The sequence below is a fragment of the Lissotriton helveticus genome, chromosome 5_1 (genome assembly GCF_964261635.1).
Source record: "Lissotriton helveticus chromosome 5_1, aLisHel1.1, whole genome shotgun sequence".
In the NCBI taxonomy this organism is placed as follows: Eukaryota; Metazoa; Chordata; class Amphibia; order Caudata; family Salamandridae; genus Lissotriton; species Lissotriton helveticus.
This window is the reverse complement of record NC_136065.1, coordinates 1012321384-1012340751: the sequence shown is the minus strand read 5'-3', so window position 1 is coordinate 1012340751 and position 19368 is coordinate 1012321384. Positions and strand designations below refer to the sequence as shown.

The following is a 19368-nucleotide window of genomic DNA, read 5'->3' as shown; positions in this document are numbered from 1 at the left end:
TCCCCTGCAGCGCACTTCAATTGACCCGCTGCAAACGTCAATCAATCAATCAATCAGAGTACTTGTAAAGCCCGCTACTTACCCGTGAGGGTCTCAAGGCGCTGAGGGGAGTGGGGGTGCTGCTATTGCTCGAAGAGCCAGGTCTTGAGAAGTCTTCTGAAGGCGAGTAGGTCTTGGGTCTGCCGTATGTGGGTAGGTAGGGTGTTCCAGGGCTTGGCGGCGAGGTAGGAGAAGGATCTGCCGCCGAAGGTCGTTTGTTGGATGCGGGGGACAGCGGCAAGGGTGAGGCTGGCGGAGCAGAGCTGGTGGGTGGGGGTGTAGAAGCTGAGTCTGCTGTTAAGGTAGGCTGGTCCGGCGTTGTGGAGTGCTTTGTGTGCGTGGGTGAGGAGCTTGAAGGTGATCCTCTTGTCGACAGGGAGCCAGTGTAGGTCTCTCAGGTGGGGGGTGATGTGGCTGCGACGGGGGACATTGACGATCAGTCGGGCGGAGGCGTTTTGGATGCGTTGTAGTCGTCGTCGGTGTTTGCTGGGATTTCTGCATAGAGTGCGTTGCCGTAGTCCAGTCTGCTGCTGATGAGGGCCTGTGTCACCGTTCTTCTTGTTTCAGTCGGGATCCACTTGTAGATCCTGCGGAGCATGCAGAGGGTGTTGTAGCAGGAGGACGAAACGGCGTTGACCTGCTTAGCCATGGAGAGAGAGGAGTTGAAGATGAATCCTAGGTTGCGTGCATGGTCGGTGGGTGTTGGTGCTGTTCCCAGTGTGGTTGGCCACCAGGAGTCGTCCCAGGCTGAGGGGGTGGGTCCAAGGATGAGTACCTCTGTCTTGTCCGAGTGCAGCTTCAGACAGCTGCTCCTCATCCAGTCGGGGACGGCCTTCATTCCCTCGTGGAGCTTGGTTTTGGCAGTGTGTGGGTCCTTGGTGGCGGAGAGGATGAGCTGGGTGTCGTCGGCGTAGGAGATGATGTTGAGGTTGTGATGGCCGGCCACTTGTGCGAGGGGGGTCATGTAGATGTTGAACAGCGTCGGGCTGAGGGATGAGCCCTGGGGACGCCACAGATGATGTCGGTGGCTTCGGATCGGAAGGGTGGGAGGCGGACGCTCTGGGTTCTGCCGGAGAGGAAGGACGTGGTCCAGTCAAGGGCCTTCTCTTGGATTCCGGCTTCTAGGAGGCGTGTCTTTAGAGTGCGATGGCAGACCGTGTCGAAGGCAGCCAACAGGTCCAGGAGGATGAGGGCTGATGTTTTGCCGTTGTCTAGTTGGCGCCTGATGTCGGCTGTGGCGGCGATGAAGGCTGTCTTGGTGCTGTGGTTTCGTCTGAATCCGGACTGGGACGGGTCCAAGATGTTGTTGTCTTCCAGGTGGCGGGTCAATTGCCTCTTGACGATTTTCTCGATGACCTTTGCGGGGAACGGGAGCAGGGAGCTGGGCCGGAAGTTTTTGAGGTCCTTGGGGTCCGCCTTGGGCTTCTTGAGGAGGGCGTTGATTTTGACGTGCTTCCAGCTTTCCGGGAAAGTCGCTGTTTCGAAGGAGATGTTGATGACCTTCCGTAGTTGGGGTGCGATGGCTGCATCTGCTTTGTTGAATACGTGGTGTGGGCATGGGTCTGACGGAGATCCTGAGTGGATGGAGTTCATGACCTTGCGTGTCTCGTCGTCATTAATGTTGGACCAGGAGGTGAGGCGGATGGTGCTGGTGGTGTTCACAGGGGAGGTGGAGTCTGGCGTAGTCGGGGCGGTTGTGGTGTTGAAGCTGTCATGGATGTCAGCGATCTTGCGCTGGAAGAAGATGGCTAGTGAGTCGCACAGTTCTTGTGAGGGTGGGATGTCATTGGCGTTGGCGCTGGGGTTGGAGAGTTCCTTTACGATGCTGAAGAGTTCTTTGCTGTCGTGTGCGTTGTTGTCTAAGCGGTCTTTGAAGGAGGATCTCTTGGCTAATCTGATGAGGTGGGGATGTCTGCAGGTGGCGTCCTTGGGGGCTCCGTGGTTGTCCGGTGTGCGTTCGTGGAGCCATATTTTCTCCAGTTTCCGGCATGCGAGTTTGGAGGACTGGAGCTCGTCAGTGAACCAGGTGGCTCTCTTGCTGGTGTGGCTGTTGGTGGGTTTCTTGAGCGGGGCGAGGGTTTTGGCGCAGTCGTTGATTCACTGTCTGAGGTTGCGGGCTGCGGCGTCTGGGTTGGTGTGGTCAGTGGGTGGGTTCTGGGCGAGGGTGGTGATCAGCCGGTCTTTGGTGACTTTGCTCCAGCAGCGGCAAGGCAGTTGTTGGGTGCGGTGGTGCGTGGTTGGTTTCTTGAAGGTGAAATGAATGCAGCGGTGGTCGGTCCAGTGGAGTGGTCGAAGGTGCCTGTGGAGAAGATGGGGTCCAGCATGTGGCCGGCAGCGTGGGTGGGTGTGGTGATGAGTTGTTTGAGGCCGAGGTTGGTGAGGTTGTCGATCAGGGTGGCAGAGTTGGCGTCGTTGCTGTTCTCGAGGTGGAATTTCAGGTCCCCGAGGACGATGTAGTCCATGGAGGCGAGTGCGTGGGTGCTGGCGAGGTCAGCGATGTAGTCGCTGAACTGAGACCAGGGTCCGGGGGGTCTGTAGATGAGTGTTCCTCTGAGGGTGGTGTTGGGGTCGGTGTGGATCCGGAAATGCAGGTGTTCGGCGGTGTTGAGGGTGTCGTCTGCGTGGGTGGCGACCTTGAAAGTGGACTTGACGATGATGGCTATTCCTCCTCCGATTCCGTTGCCACGATCCCTGCGGGTGCTCTTGTAGCCATCCGGGATGGCTATGGCGATGTCGGGCGCCGAGGAGTTGTTCCACCAGGTCTCGGTCAGGAAGGCCACGTCTGGGGCGGAGGTGTCGAACAGATCCCAGAGCTCGACGGCGTGTTTGCGTGTGGAGCCGGTGTTGAGGAGTATGCAGCGGAGGTGGTTGGGTCCAGTCCTTGGAGGTTTGGTGGTTCTGTCACAGGTGAAACTGCAGGTGCAGCAGGAGAAGGGTCCGTGGGTCCGTTTCGGGGTGGCCGGGAAGCAAGTGTGGTTTCGGCCGGCGTTGAGTGCGTGGAGGCTGCTGGCGTCGTAGTGGAGTCTGGTGTTGTGGCGTTCGCGGGGTCCAGGGGTTCTGGAGCTGGGCGTGGTCCAGGCGCAGACGGGCTTGCCTTAGGCACCCCTTCGGCATGTCAGCTGCGCGCCCGCTGCGCGCGTCTGCTGCGCAGCTGCCAGCCACGGCCCATGGATGGAGTTGCGGTGGGGCAGGGAGGCGGGGCTAGGGAGGGGCAGGGTGGGGGGGTGCTAAAAACCAGCATATGGATAATTGGAGGTAAGTAAACAATTTAATTATTAAAACTAATTTCGTAGCAAGCGCTGAATCGCATTTTGCGATGCAGCGCACGCTACGAAATTCATAGCCGGCCGCGGCTGGCAGCAGCGCAGCTGCCGCCATTTTAAGAGGAGGTGGGAGGGAGGAGCAGCTGGGAGGCGGGAGGCGGGAGGCAGGGGATAGCGAATGGGTGTGGGGGGGCGGGGCCGCAGGGGCAGCAGCGGCGGGGAAGTGAGCAGTGGGCACGGGGGGAGAGGAAAAATAGCGCCCAGGAATGGGCAGCAAAGAAACCAGGGATGCAGGGCACAAGCGCTGGTGGAGCTGCAGCAGGGGGGGAGCGACCTACCTGGAAGGTCAAGGGTCACTCTCCTCACCGTGCACCTGCCACCACTTTAAGGGAAGCTGGGAGGGAGGAGCAGCTGGGTGGCGGGAGGCAGGGGATAGCGAATTGGCGCGGGGGGCGGGGCCGCAGCGGCGGGAAAATGAGCAGTGGGCACGGGGGGGGGGGCGAGGAAAAATAGCGCCCAGGAATGGGCAGCAAAGAAACCAGAGATGCAGGGCACAAGCGCTGGTGGAGCTGCGGCGGGGAAGGAGCGACCTACCTGCAAGGTCAAGGGTCGCTCTCCTCACTGCACTGCTGCTGCCACTTTAAGGGGAGCTGGGAGGGAGGAGCAGCTGGGAGGCAGGGGATAGCGAATGGGCGCAGGGGTGGGGCCGCAGGGGCAGCAGCGGCAGGAAAGTGAGCAGTGGGCACGGGGGGTGAGGAAAAATAGCGCCCAGGAATGGGCAGCAAAGAAACCAGGGATGCAGGGCACAAGTGCGGGTGGAGCTGCAGCGGGGGGAGGGGATCGACCTACCTGTTGGTCAAGGGTCGGGAGTGTTTCCCGGTCGGCGAACGCCTCACCTCCTATGCAGCGAGCGGCTCGTCTTTCCTGCATCGGCTCGGGAGCACGGGAGCCAACCTCAGTCACAGCGTCGTCGGGCCCCTCAGCAAAACCACCCAGATGCTGCAGCCAGTCCCCAGTGTGCATCGGGACAAGTCTTCCTGCACCCGCGTACCTCGACCGGTACGGACCCACGCCTCCACCGTTCAGTTGTCGCTATGCAGCACCCAGTATGTCACCGTCACGACACAGGATCATCCGGTATTTCACTTGTCCTCCCCGATGCTCACACCGCCGCCATCTTATTTGCGGCCCGGTCTGCGCCGTTTAGTCTTTTTCAGGCAGGTACGGGCCAATTCAGTCTAGTTTGGGGTCAATCAATGCATGTACAGAGTTTCTTGGCATTCGGTCCGTGTTTTGTGTGCAGGATGTGCCACTTGAGCTCTGGATTACGCACGATCTTTTCTTGGCCCTCGGAGCTCCGGACTGACACGTCTAGTCCGTCATGCTGCTAGCCACGCCCCAAGATGCTAGAATCTTTGATCATGTTTGTTACCCATTGGAGTCACAGTTCTGAATGTGGGCGTGGGTTTTCCAGGACTTACGAGGAAAGGACACCACTGCTTCAACAGCTGTGAGTTAGTCTTTAGCTAACATCCTGTGTTTTATAAGTAAGCTTTGCACTCTACCTTTTGAAATGCCCCCAAAACATCACATTTATTTGTAGCTTAAATAAGTGTGTTGTTGTTTATCCAGATCAGGAAAACCAATCAATTCAGAGTTTTTATATTGATGGGCGTTTTATAGTGCTTGCAGTCTGTAAAAAAAATGTTTATTATTTGGGGTGGTCGACATGGTCTTTCACTCAAGACGATTCAAAACGGTGCCATTATCAGTGTTTTTTTTTATTAATATAGTGCTAGAGGGCTTTAAGTGAGATTAAGGAATTGAGGGGTCTCTAAAAGGGGCATGAACATGTAGTTATAGGCATGGCTTAAAAAGAACTACGGGGCATATTATCAAGAACGGCGTTAAAATTATCGGCGCTTTAGCGGCAGGAAACTGCAGCTAAAGCGGCGATAATGGGCTTGATAATATGAGCTTGTGAATTCCCATAGAAGCCAGGTTCACACCAGAACCTGGGCTTCTATGAGAATTCACAAGGGCATATTATCAAGCCCCTTATCGCCGATTTAGCTGCAGTTTCCTGCCGCTAAAGAGGTGATAATTTTAACGCTGTTCTTGATAATATGCCCCTACATTTCTATGATTTCCATAGTGTGCCACTCAACTGCCATTATTAGAGGTTTCTCCAGGTTTTCTGTTATTGCATCCAGATGTATAACACAACAACTGGCATGCACATAAAACCAGCACTATTGGCGTTATCAATTGTTGTCTCTGTGCGCTCTGCAGAGAGCTCAAGGATTGGATGACCATGTATTCTGAACTTCTTTTAGACCCAGGGACAGGCACGCGCAGTGCCTTCAGCCGTAACTCCAGAGATCTCATATCTCGAGGTGACTCAGTTCAAAGTATGCACTATGCAAGAGAGGTCTGCTGCACAAAGAAAATGCAAAAACAACACCCTGGACACAGATAACACTCTTATGGAGTGCAAGATTAAGGTAAACATGTGAAAGACAGACAGGAACCACGTCACTAACATGGATTACTTTAACGTTTTTACATTCGTTTTTCAGCAATTATACATGTTTTTACCAGTAAAGTTTAGTGCTTCAATATAGGGCTCGATAGGGGCTTGTTTCAATGTCCGTTTTAAATTACTATCGGGTTTGAGACCCAGAGGGACCTGGCTCACCTATAGTGCTATAAGCAGAGCCACTGGAATGATGTGCTTCTGCGGCTCCAGGGTATTTCACATAATTAAGGATTTGGCATATTTGTAAAAAAATCCACCACCTACTACATAATTTGCAGATTTTTTTTTTTTAAACAGATTTTATTTGTCTGGACACACATATGATGCATTGCCCCGAACACCGGAGACTACTTCAAGCAATAACATATCAAAAATACCATTGACAGACTTTTGATAGAAAACTGTACCCCGACCCCCCTCGCACCCCTCCCCCCTGAGTGCGCTGCTGTTGAACTGAGGACGACATAACTGTACACAAAGCATACGGAGTCAAGCCAGGACACATCGCCATAGTATCCAATGTCTGAGTGTTAAGGTGACGGGAATGTGGCTCCATCGGGCGGAGGGTTCAAATCCAGCCCTCGGTAATCAGCCCACCTTTTCCAAATCTTAAAATGCTTGCCAGGGCAGCCCCTGGCCAAGAACACAGGCTGCTCCAGCCCCATGCAAAAGTCCATACCATTTCTCCAGGCAGCCAGTGGCGGGGGCTGGTGCGCCTTCCAGGCGCGTGCAATGTCTCGTTTGGCCAATGTAAGACCCAGCAACAGCAAATGGCGTTTATACCTGTTACCCCCCAATCCCCTCCATGACATGCAGCAATGCCAATCTGGGATCTCGAGGAAGCACCCAAGCCAGCACTTCCGATAAACTCCGGAAAACCCCTTCCCAAAACCTCTGCAGTGCTGAACAGCTCCAGACAGTATGTAATAGTGTGCCAATCTCTGATCCACACCAAAGGCATTCTGGGGAACCCACCATTCCCGCCCGCCAAAAGCGCTGCCGTGTGAAATATGTGCGATGTAGATACTTAAATTGGATCAGGCGCAGCCGAGTGGATATTGCGGCCGTCCGCGGACTTGCCAGGGCTTCATTCCAGTCCTCCTCCTCTAGATCCCCAACGTCCTTCTCCCAGTTAGTTTTAAGTCTAGTTAAGTCAGTTGAGCAGTGGTGGGTCAGTGTCTGATAGATGCGCGAGAGCTTCTTGTCTGGTAACTCACCCATAAATAATTTAGCTACCAGCGGGCTAAAGTCAGGGAGCTGTTCCAGGGCAGCCAGATAGGGCATCAGGGCGTGATGGAATTGCAAGTATTTATAAAATTGGGAACGGGGCATCGCGAACTCCTCTTGTAGGTCTTGGAACGACTTCAGAGAGCAACCTGACATCACATCTCCCAATGAGGAGATACCGATAGCGTCCCATCCCCGGAAGCCCGGGAGTGCGGACAGGTGGGGCAGGCGACCATTATGCCACAAAGAAGTTTCCTGGGTAAGCACGTTCCACCAACCCATTCGGCGTAGTGCCTGCCGCCAAATATAGAATATTACCTGAGTGGCCGGGGGAAGACAGCGTCGGAGAGCGGCCGAATACAGCAGCGTATGGACCGAAGCCGAGCCCATAAGAAATCTTCCAACCGCGTATGCAGGGTCCCCCCTGTCCCCATACCACCAGTCGTTCAGGACCAGTAGATGCGCAGCCTGATAGTATGAGAGAACGTCTGAAGTGGCCAGTACCCCCATATAAGTCGAGCGGAAACAGGTCCGCAATGCCACTCGCGCGATTCCACCCTCCCACAGGAACCCACTCAGCGCCGTATTAACCAATTGGAACCAGCGCGGCGGAATCCGATAGGGATGGTTTTGTAGCTGGTACACTATACGAGGGAGGGCTACCATCTTAAAGATGGCTGATCTGCCATAAATGGACAATGGCATGCGGGACCACACCTTCATGTCCTCATGTGCACGGTCCCAGACGGGAGTTAAGTTGCGCTCCCGGGAGGCCACTGCCTCCTCTGACAGGAACACCCCCAGGTATTTCACTCCACCCGACGCAATCTGGAGGCCAGAGGCCCACTCCCCGACCCGTCTCGGCCCACCAAGTATCCACAGCGTTGACTTTGCAGGATTCATATAGAGGCCCGAGGTTTCCCCGAAAATTTGGAGAATGCGCAGCAGCCGCGGCCCGAGCGATCTAAGTCAGTGAGGAAGAACAACACATCGTCTGAGTAAAGCGCTATTTTCTCAGTAAGGCCCACCGACCATCGGAATCCCTTGAGCTGGGCATCTATGCGCACCCACGCCGCGAGAGGCTCCATAGCGAGCGTGAACAGGTAGGGAGACAGGGGGCAGCCCTGTTGCGTCCCCCGTCTAACCGCAAAGGGTGCGATATCGCCCCCCGACACGCACCAAGGCAATAAGGTCGGTGTAAAGGAGCTGCACATACGCCAAGAAGCGCGGACCAAGATTGAGGCATTGTAGTAGGGCGAACAAGTAGGCCCAGCTCAGGGAGTCAAAGGCGCGGTCCATATCGGCAAGGAATAGCGCCGCCGGCTCCCCCAGGGTCCTCCACGCGGAGACAACTACATGGGCTCGCCGGATATTATGGCGGGTAGCCCTCTGGGGCATAAAGCCCGCCTGGTCCGGATGGACTAACTCCGTGATATGAGGCTTAAGACGATTGGCTAGGACTTTGGCGAGAACCTTGGCTTCGGTGTTCAACAAGGATATTGGGCGGTAGGACGCATGGCTCTCCGGAGGCTGGCCCGGCTTCAAAAAGACCACCACTTCTGCATGACGCCAATCCGCCGGGAGCACTCCCCCCTCACGCGCCTCCTCTATCACCGGCCGGAGCCGTGGGCCCAACTGAACGAAAAATCGCCAAAAAAACTCGCAGGGGAAACCGTTTGGTCCCGGCGCCTTACCAGGATTCAACTCACCCAGAGCCGTACCTATCTCGTCATCGGTCAATGGGCTATCCAGCAGAACTCGCACTTCGTCAGACACCGCCCGTGGGGTGAGGTCATCAATAAATCGCTGGACCACATCAGCCGGTAAGCTCTACCGCGGCACATAGAGCTCCTAGTAGCAGAGAGCAAAGCTCTCCGCAATTGCCGGGGGATTCGAGTATAGGCCTGCCCCCGGGGTCCACTATCCGAGCCAGCGGATGGGAATGTAGTGTGCCCTGACATAGGCAGTGTAGCATTTTACACGATTTATCACCCCACTGGTATACCCGACTACGAGTGGCCAGCCAAGCCTGCGCGCCTCGTCCATCAGCACCGCAGTGTACTGCTGCTGGGCCAGGAGCAATCGTCGCCTGCCCGGGCCCCCGTCCGCCTCCCGACAACTGCGCTCTATACCCTCCAGCTCCGCCTCACGTCGCACAAGCTCTTTCCGCCGTTCCCTATGGGCAGCCGCGCACCAAGAAATATCCACGCCACGCATAGTGGGTTTGAGGGCCTCCCAAATGCTAGTCTGAGAGTCAACTGAGCCTACATTGAACTCTAGATACCGATCCAATTCCAGGGCCATGTGTGCCCTATAGTTTTCTTGTGCCAGGTGCCATCCCGACAAACGCCATCTAAACGGCTGCCTGGCCAGACCTACATTAAAAGTGAGAGCAACTGGTGAGAGGTCAGACAAGGCCCTCGGCAGAATGTCCAACGATATAATTCTAGAGGTCAGTCCCCGTGGAACAAATATATAATCGAGTCTAGAGAACGAGTCATGTACAGCAGAGAAATACGTGTACTCCCTCCCCGAGCCATGCATGTATCGCCATGTGTCCGTCCAGTCCAGTCCTGTCGCCAGGGCGTGCAGTTTAGTGATAGAACCTCCCACTTCCCCCCTCCCAGTAGCCACCCCACCACGCCATCTATCACTACTTGAGTCCATCACGTCGTTCCAGTCCCTGCCCACTACGGAGAGGGTATCAGGCATGTCACCCCAGAGGGATATAAGCTTCTCAACCAGGGGCCACTGTAAAGGTGGCGGGGCATAGACACTACCCAGAGTCACCATGACACCCCCTATCCTGCCCTGCACGAAGACATATCTGCCCTGTGTGTCCGTCCAGAGTCGCCAATGTACATAGGAAACCCTGCAGTGAATCAGGATGGCCACCCCCCTTGAGCCCCTAGTGAAGCCTGAATGATATACCTGGGTGTACCCAAACCGTTGGAGGCACAGTATCTTTGTTCCCAGCAAATGTGTCTCCTGAAGGAGTAGGACATCCGCCCCCGCCCTCTGAGCGTGCCGGAGAACAGCTCCCCTCTTCACTTTGTCAAGCAACCCACGCACATTCCAGCTCACTATATGCAAGGAACCAAGGCCTACCCGTCCCTCCCTACCCCGCACCGACATTGGACCAAAGCATTACATAAATGATAAGTACCCTGATGACCCAGCATATACCGCATGCATCCAACAAACAACAACATAGCTAGCGCAAACAACCCCCACACCCCCACTCCCAACCCCCATCCCCCTTGCCCCCCACACCCCACCCTGCACCTTCCAAACATGGAAGCACCTGTCGCGGCCAGGCCACGGCCCGGACCCCAACTGGGGACCCTGGACCGCTCCCTCCAATGGATCCCCGAGTGGCATCCCATAAGAACGGGACCCCCACTCCCCCAACCCCCTTCAACTAGGGCAGGAAACCAGACCACGATACCTGAGCACCTGAGCGTCCATGGCGTCTACCAGCAATGTCCCGGGTGAAAGTTCGATCATTCAAGTCCCCTCTTGCCGCTGTCGATCCCGCGCCGGTCTCCCCTGGCGCTGCACAGAGCCCGAACCGGAGCCCCGGCCAGAATGCGATCTCCTGCGGCGGCGCTGCTGACTTCGGAGGCCACCCCGGGCCACTCCACTTCGTGATGAATCCGACTCCCCCCCTGGGGCCGCGGTGACGCGGAGTTTCACTGTTTCGTCGGTCTACTGGAAGACCTCCTCGGGGGAATCAAAGAACAGCGTGCGGGCCTGGAAGATGACACGCAGCCACGCCGGGTACAGCAAGGCATACTGGATGTTGAGACCCCGAAGGCGGACCTTGTCAGCGAGGAAGGATTGACGCTGCTGCTGCACGAGGCGCGTGTAGTCGGGGAAAATGAGGATGGTGGTGTTATCGTGCGTAAGAGGTTCCTTCGCCCTCGCCTGTCGCAAGATAGTGTCTTGATCTGCGTAATTCAGGAATCTAGCTATAATGGGCCTTGGGCGCGCTCCGGGAGGGGGCTTCTGCATAAGAGCCCGGTGGGCCCGCTCCACCGCAAAGCAGCGGGATAGAGCGTCCGAAGGAAGCCAGCTTTCCAGCCACTGGGCCAAAAAGCGCTCCGCATTATTGCCCTCGCATCCCTTCGGAAATCCCACAAAACGCAGGTTGTTCCGTCGAGCGCGCCCTTCCGCATCCTTGACCCTCATGGCGAGATCCTTCTGCGTCTTTTCCATGGCAGCCACTTTCTTCTTGAGCACAGACACACCGTCTTCAACCTCGGATATGCGCGTCTCCGCGCCAGTGATCCTCTCAACCGCATTTCTCAGGTCTTGACGGAGCAGCATCACATCGGAGCCGACGGCCCCAATCTTGGCATCCAGTATTATAGAACAAAGCGGTCCTAGACGTTGATTCAAAATATACAATGTACACATAGATCAATTATTCACTTCACTTTAGATCCCCATCCGATTCAATCAGTTAAGGTAAGTCTCAATCAAACCAAAGAAAGAACATATATTGGCCCGAGGCGTTTGTTGGTACATGAAAAACACACTTGAAAACAAACAACTGTATTTCGCCCAGTCTGGGAGATTGTATTATTTAATACATACTTAGAAGGACAACATAATAAACTTTTTTAAACTAGAAAAACTAGAAAAACACAGCTATTTACATACGGGGTTCATTGTCAACCTTTACACCACCAGCCCAAATGATGTCACATAAGATTCTTGCATTTGAGCAGGTGGTCATGAGAGATGTTAACCAGGTATTATCAAAAAATTGCTACACCAAGTATAACATCAACAAACAGGAGCGCCAAGCCCTGGAATCCCTCAAACAGAACACCGAGATAGTCATTAAACCGGCTGACAAGGGGGGGGGCGATCATTATCCAGAGCAGGGACGACTACAAGTCTGAGATACTCTCACAATTAGGAGTCGCTGGTAACTATAAGAAATTGCAGTCAGACCCTACTAAGGAGATAGCTACAGACATTAGGTCAATCACCACCAAGGCTTTGGAGGATGGTTACCTATCGAAGCATGAGTATGAATACCTTAACAATAGCCACCCTAGACTACCAACAATTTACACGCTGCCGAAGGTGCACAAGAGGTTGAATAACCCCCCTGGTAGGCCTATCATCTCAGGGTGCGGGTCAATATTAGAACCTCTGTGTAAATATATTGATGTTTTTATAAAACCAGTTGCCGAGGAGACTATGTCATATGTGAGGGACACGATGCAAGCAATAAAACTGGTGGATGGACATCCCTTTGATCGTAATAACAACTTCTTGGTCACAATGGATGTGACATCCCTATATACTAATATCCCTCAAACAGCTGCACTTGAGGTGATTAGACAAGTTTTAGAGGAACGACCAAGACCATGCCAAGTCCCAACGTCCTTCATTTTGGAACTATTGGAAATAGCCATGAGGAAGAATTTTTTCTATTTTGAAGGGGACTACTATGTGCAGACAAGGGGAGTAGCCATGGGGGCAAGTTTTGCCCCGGACCTGGCTATAATCTTCATGAATGCATATGAGCAGGAATTCATTTATAATGAGATGAACCCATACCGTGTGAACATCGGGACATGGCGTCGATATATCGACGATGTTCTTATGTTATGGGAAGGAAGTGAAAAACGCTTGATAGATTTCCATGAGTGGCTCAACGAGAGATCAAGTGATATACAATTCTCTCTGGATTACAGCAATAACAAGATCAATTTCCTTGACATCACTATAGTGGAGGACGAGGGTTTCCTTCACACCACACTGTATAGGAAACCAAGTGAGAGAAATACTCTACTCCGATATACCAGTCATCACCCACGCAACCTCAGGGATAATTTACCATTCGGGCAGTTCCTGAGGTTGCGTCGGAAATGCACACTCAAGGTGAATTTCTTCAATGAATCCTCATTTCTAATGGAACGTTTGATTGATAGGGGCTACCCTCGCAGGCTATTGAAAAAGGCACGGAAAAAGGCTTGGTTCTGTCATAGGGAGTTTTTACTAGAACCTAAACAAAAGAATGACAAGAATGAAAGACTGACGTGTGTAACTACATTTAACACCAGGAGTAGTGATATCAAAAAAGTCATAAACAATCATTGGCATCTGGTGGCAGATGAGGTAGGAATCTCTGAACCACCGATGCATGCATTTAAAAGAGGAAGAAGCATCAGGGATTATGTTGTTAAATCACTTCTCCCGAGTAAGCCTAAGGACACCCAGACCACTCTCTGGAATATTCCACCAACAGTAGGCCACTATAAATGTGGCATGTGTAAGGCATGCCCTTTGACTTCAGAACTAAAACAATGTACATATAATGGTTACACTCACACAATGAGGCAACATACCAACTGTAACTCGGTTGGTGTGATATATGCCATTGTGTGTCCGTGTGGGTTTATGTACATAGGGCAAACTATACAGAAGGTGAAGGCCAGGATCCTGCAACACTGTAGTGGAATTCGATGCAGGGTCCAGGGGGCCCCCCTTGTTGACCATTTTGTGAAGTTTGATCACTCACCGGAAAGCCTGAGATGGTGGGTTCTGGAGAAAGTCACTATGAACATAAGAGGTGGCGACTTTGCTAGCACGTTAAGTGTGCGAGAGTGCAAATGGATGCATACATATGATAAGGTCAATAGGGGCCTTAATGATTATGAAGAAACTACAAGACAAATGGCAACTCTATACAATGGTTGATGTATATAGTTACAGTAGATGCATGTATGTTACATCGATATGACATATTATGACATATAATCACTGTATATGTATATATGTATATATGTATAACGGTATGGATCGGTCTATCTTCAATATATCTTGATGTTTATGATTATAGTATGATGTACTCTACAACCGACTCTATTGTGTATCATGGTACCTTAACAACTGATTGTATTTATGCAACATGATGAAAAAAATGTTTTACCTAATCTGTGTAGTATTAGGACTTTGTGTATTAATGAGGTTAGTGTGCGGTTTAATATGCACTTCACTTTTCCTCTCTTTTTTCAAGTCTTACACACTGTTCTTTATTTGATAACCTAATGACGTTTTTACAATAGCAACATGCTCGCTGCTGCTCCCTTAAGGACACTACCATGATGGCCCATAACAAGGGACATTTAGGATCCGATCGGTTTGGCATGTCATGACGCGCATTTGGTTGCTAGGCAGGGACGCACTGATTCCACGCAGTGCAAACAGTGACGTGGACGTTGGCATTGCTTGGTTACTTTAACCACAGCGTGCACGCCACTTCCGCATTCCTTCACGCTGACACGGCTTTGGATGCAGCGCGTGTGAACAGAGCAAGTTGGATGGCTCCTGCTTTCCCCTTTTCTTTTTCGTGAACTAAGGTATGTGTAACATGACCGCAAACTCGTCCCCCTTTTACTAGAAATTGGACATTTAGCTACGGCTGTATCTGTTTTATTAGCCCTGACCGGAGTGTGTATGTTTTATCCTTTTTTAGTTACGTCTTTGCAATCAAGTGTTGTGAATTTAGAGCGTGATATTGAACGTGGGTGAGTAACACTCGCAGAGGTAATATGTGATGTGACATGAGTTGTGGTGTTTTTCGTTGTGTTTTCTGTCGACATTGATGACAGTATCATTGCGCATTGACGATAGTAATGTTTGGCTATCTTTGTCTTGCATAATGCTAATAAACCATACGTAGAATTGAATGAAGTGCAGCACAATGTTTCTGCTTTATTGGGTTTACGATTAAAAGTACAACCCCACACCTGTGTTTGACTAATTCCATTAAGGTGTATTATGAATTAACAGGATTTTTTTAATAGATTTTTTATGGCTGCTCATATCAATCTAGACGACTGAAGGCCATTTTTCCTCCCCCTTTCTTAGCACTGACTAGTGCGGTTGGAACCGCCTGAGTTTTACCAAGGCTGTTGGGCGCAGACTGATTGCGCATCCAGTGATACATCATCTAGTGGTGAGTGCCTCAGATGGAGTATCTATATGGATTAATGACACTTGATAGATGCCGTGTGTCTAATACTTGGCCCGTTCGTTTGTTATTACAGGTGCCCACTAATGTTGGGGTTACTTTAATTCTGTGCATATTGAGTTCCCACCCTCTACCCGTCCTGATGAAGACCCGCCCCTGAGGAAACCAGTCACCCTGTTTATCTTTGGGTCGAAACGTCGACATATCTTTTCCCCGAGCCTGTACCTGAGGTCTTCCCACGCCCCCTCTCCCTGTGCCTATCAGAATACGGAGGATTGTGCAATTACGTACCAGCAAGAAAGAAGTACATTTTTTGCAAATGTGAAGGGCAGGCTCATCCATTTGTTACACTAAGGATTGAACCCTAGTTTTAGTCCTAAAAGCCTTATTGCTTTGTAACTTATCTTTTCACTGACCTCTTTGGTCGCTTTCACACACGAGCACCTACTTTTATTCTTCTCTATGCACGTCATTTTGACAATGAACCCCGTATGTAAATAGCTGTGTTTTTCTAGTTTTTCTAGTTTAAAAAAGTTTATTATGTTGTCCTTCTAAGTATGTATTAAATAATACAATCTCCCAGACTGGGCGAAATACAGTTGTTTGTTTTCAAGTGTGTTTTTCATGTACCAACAAACGCCTCGGGCCAATATATGTTCTTTCTTTGGTTTGATTGAGACTTACCTTAACTGATTGAATTGGATGGGGATCTAAAATGAAGTGAATAATTGATCTATGTGTACATTGTATATTTTGAATCAACGTCTAGGACCGCTTTGTTCTATAATACTTGATACCCAGGTCCTCTGACTTTAATTGGGTTACCCCCTGTTTATAACGCCAATCTTGGCATCCAGCATATCTCTCGATTGTGTGATGGCCGCCAATAGCGCCGCGTTGTCTGGCACAGGGCTCTGCGGCCCTCCACTGCCCCCCGCCGCCTGGCCCACCTCTGAAAACTTGTCCAAAGTCCCCTGCTTGGTAGGGCTGCTGCGAGTCATCGTGGCCGCAAAGAATATGGTAGGCAGCTGAGCCCCACACACCAACACCAACAATCATCGGCCAACTGGGGGGCAGACGAGCCAACGAGGTGGGCCCCAGACCAGGACCTTTCCCCCCACAGCAAATGTCTCACTCACGTGGCAAAGGCCAGCTGCCCCTTGACGTCCACAGCGTCGCAGCAAGCCTTCCTCAACACTAGGAAAGATGGCCGCCGTCCCCTCTCGCAGTACCTCTGCGCCGTCCGCACCCCACCGGAACTGCTTTCACTTCGTCAGTACAGGGGTCCACAGCAATGCCGTGTAGGATCAACAGCGCCGCTTCCCACGCTCAGCCAGGCCTAATGGGTGCGCAGCCCGGGTCAGAGCCAGCAACTCAGGGCATCAAACATGGCCGCCGTCTCTCCGGGGCCGGTCAGCAGCCCGCGTCTGTGCTTATGCGGCACCGCCTGGCCACACAAAATCTCACTGCTACTGCCGCCTCCCAGGGGGGCACCGCCGTCCGTCCGCACCCTTGGCCGCACCGTCTCTTGCCAGTCCAGGTTCTCCCAAATGAGGCGCTCCACCCGAGCCGGCAATCGGGTCTCGCCCGCCGGAACAGGGTCCACCGCGTCGGCCAGGCCAGTCAATCGAGGCCCCGGCTCCAAAATCGCGGGAGAGCACAGGCCGCCTGCTCTCCCCAGCAGCGCTCCGCAGCCCTCCGGGAGCCCCCGCCGGTCTCCAGGGCCGACAATCAGCGGCGGCAGGTTACAACCCGAGCAGCAAGTTGTAGGCGCTCAGGGACGGATATATTGCCAGGATAAATATTGGGCTGGCCGGAGCGAGCTCAACACACAGCCGCCATCGTTGCCGACCAAGCCACGCCCCAGAATTTGCAGATTTTAACAAGACAAATTGTTACTAGCTCAAGGGTTTGAAAGTTAGTTAAAAAAGAAAAACGTGTTGCAGCGTTGTGGAATGCCCATCACAAAGTTTGATTAGTCACCTTACAGTTTCCTGTTGCTGTATTTCGGTGTTTAATGTGGTACTAGCGAGGTATAACCTTCTCCAAGACAGTGTTAACGTGTGAAAATACTGAAGTAATAGTATCTTAAAATGCGCAACATTACACAATTACAATTTGTCTTCTTTTTGTCACATAATTCAGTCAACTCTTCCGCATAATTTAGTTTTCCCCGCCGCATAATGCCAGTGGTCCTGGCCATAATTGCGAATAATGTTACAGTAGAAAGAAAATATAACAAAACACTATGAAGATAAATATATATCCCGATCGTATACTCATGTTCACCTTCTTTTCTTACAGTGACAAAATCCTTCACACTGTTTCTGGTGTAAAACAGTTTTCATCTCCTAATGACTGTGGTGATGGAAGCTTGCAACCTCAATATAGTGAGGGGTGTCTCAGGTACCCCTTATGTTAACACGTGCAAAGTAACAACAGCAATCCCCTGTGACCTCACCACTGTCCCCAGTCACTTTAAGTAGCCCAAAGCATTGGTATTATAGATACAAGTTGCACAATTAGACTTTGCTGGTGAGGCTGCAGGCCCATTAGGGAAAAGAACATAAGATGATTTTCTGCGTGTAAGTGGGCCTTGGAACTATCTTGGGTGGGCAGGCTCGCCCTCTAGAACCAGGCCTCGGTACAATGCTAGTGATACATTCACATTACCACTTCTATTGCATGCGTTGCTATGGCCAAAATACCTTACGCACAACAATTGCATAGTGAAAAAAATAGAGTTTCTTAGTATTTTGTTGAAAACAAAAGAAGATTTGATCATATTCATTGTAATTTTGAAGCATATGTTTTCTAAGAAGAAATAAGTGGTATACCTGAGTTTTTCAATGGTGGTCTTTCTGTTGGCAACCAAGAACGGTATTAATGTCTTCCTTTTGAGGTAGGTAACCAAGGCAGCTGCAACGAGGCTCAGAGTCGTCACCAGTGTCCCCAGTATGGTGTTCCTGTTGTCTGAAAGAGAAGCGGCGTAAGTTTGTAGGTAATGCTGGGAGTCAAGCAGATGTGCAGTCTTACTCTTTTGATTAGCATGAATGTTGCTGCCACTGTAACACCCACAAAAGCTGGCGAACCTACTAAGAAATCTAGCCACACAGAACTACGGGCCATATTATCAAGAAAGGGCGATACATTATCGCCGCTTTTATCGGCAGGAAACTGCCGCTAAAGCGACAATAATGGCTTGATAATATGCCCTTGTAAATTCCCATAGAAGCAGGTTCTGGTGTTAACCTGGGCTTCTATGGGAATTCACAAGGGCATATTATCAAGCCCATTATCGCTGGTTTAGCGGCAGTTTCCTGCCAATAAAAGCGGCGATAATGTATTGCCCTTTCTTCATAATATGGGCGCCGTGTTCAGATAACACTCAGTCCCTAAATTAATTTGTGTATCTCTCCCACATATGGACCCGATTATGTTGTAGAAAGATGTTCTCGTTTTTGTCAAGTACATTGGGTGCCTGTCTCTCTCTGAGGCAACTGCACAGAGTATTCCATTACCGGAAACAACGTGAACGCCAGAGGTTAAATGGTGATGCGAATATAAATGTTTTAGCGGTAAACATGGCGACATGTGATATTTTAATCTCTTTGATTCAAGCCACTAATTGAAAGCACAACAGCTGAGGGCAGTAAAGCTGTACGGCGTGCCTGCTGCCTCCTTGATTTAAACGAACATTTCTTGACGTGGATGATTCATGTCTGTTACATAAACCTGCTGAAAGCTAAATGTTCATCTAAGGAACTTTAGGCATGTTGAGCCTCTGCTGTGACCAATATCTTTGACTGTTTATTCTGTTCTTTCTCCACTATGCTTCTTTCTTGCATCACACTACTTTCTTTCATTCTCTATGCTATTCTCATGTGTGCTCTCCTTCACTTGCATGTAATAATTAATGACATTCATTAGCAACAACACAATCCCCTTGAGGTCGGAGCTCTAGCGTTTGTCAGGCAAATCCCTGTCCCACCCTCTTCTTTGTAACATGGTCGGGTTATTCCCTATTAACTGGTGGCTGCATCCAGGGAATGCGTACTGCTGGGCCGTACTCAAGAGTTCCCCTTCTACGCTAACGCTTTAGAATTAGTCAAACGTGTCTATGGTGCCCCTGCACTGTCAGCAGCAAGACCCCAGGGACCCACAGGCTCAGTTCAAGTCTTAACTGTGCATGTAGCACTGAAGTGTGCCATGATGCGGCGAGTGCCCTGACAGCAGGCACTTGAGAGTTCTGATCTTGTATGGGGAAGTCAGGCTGCTTGCAGGCTCTCCTCCTGGGGGCGCTC

At 51.4% G+C, this 19368-nt stretch overlaps 1 protein-coding gene across 1 annotated transcript in view; it reads right to left on the bottom strand.

Moving 5' to 3' along the window:
* Window positions 1–19368, bottom strand: part of ADAM12 (ADAM metallopeptidase domain 12) — a 1594455-nt gene that overhangs the window by 199807 nt on the left and 1375280 nt on the right. Inside the window, exon 17 of the mRNA XM_078640467.1 lies at window positions 17902–18037. Within this exon, the coding sequence (XP_078496593.1) occupies window positions 17902–18037 (136 nt within the window). The remainder of the gene's footprint in view (window positions 1–17901; window positions 18038–19368) is intronic.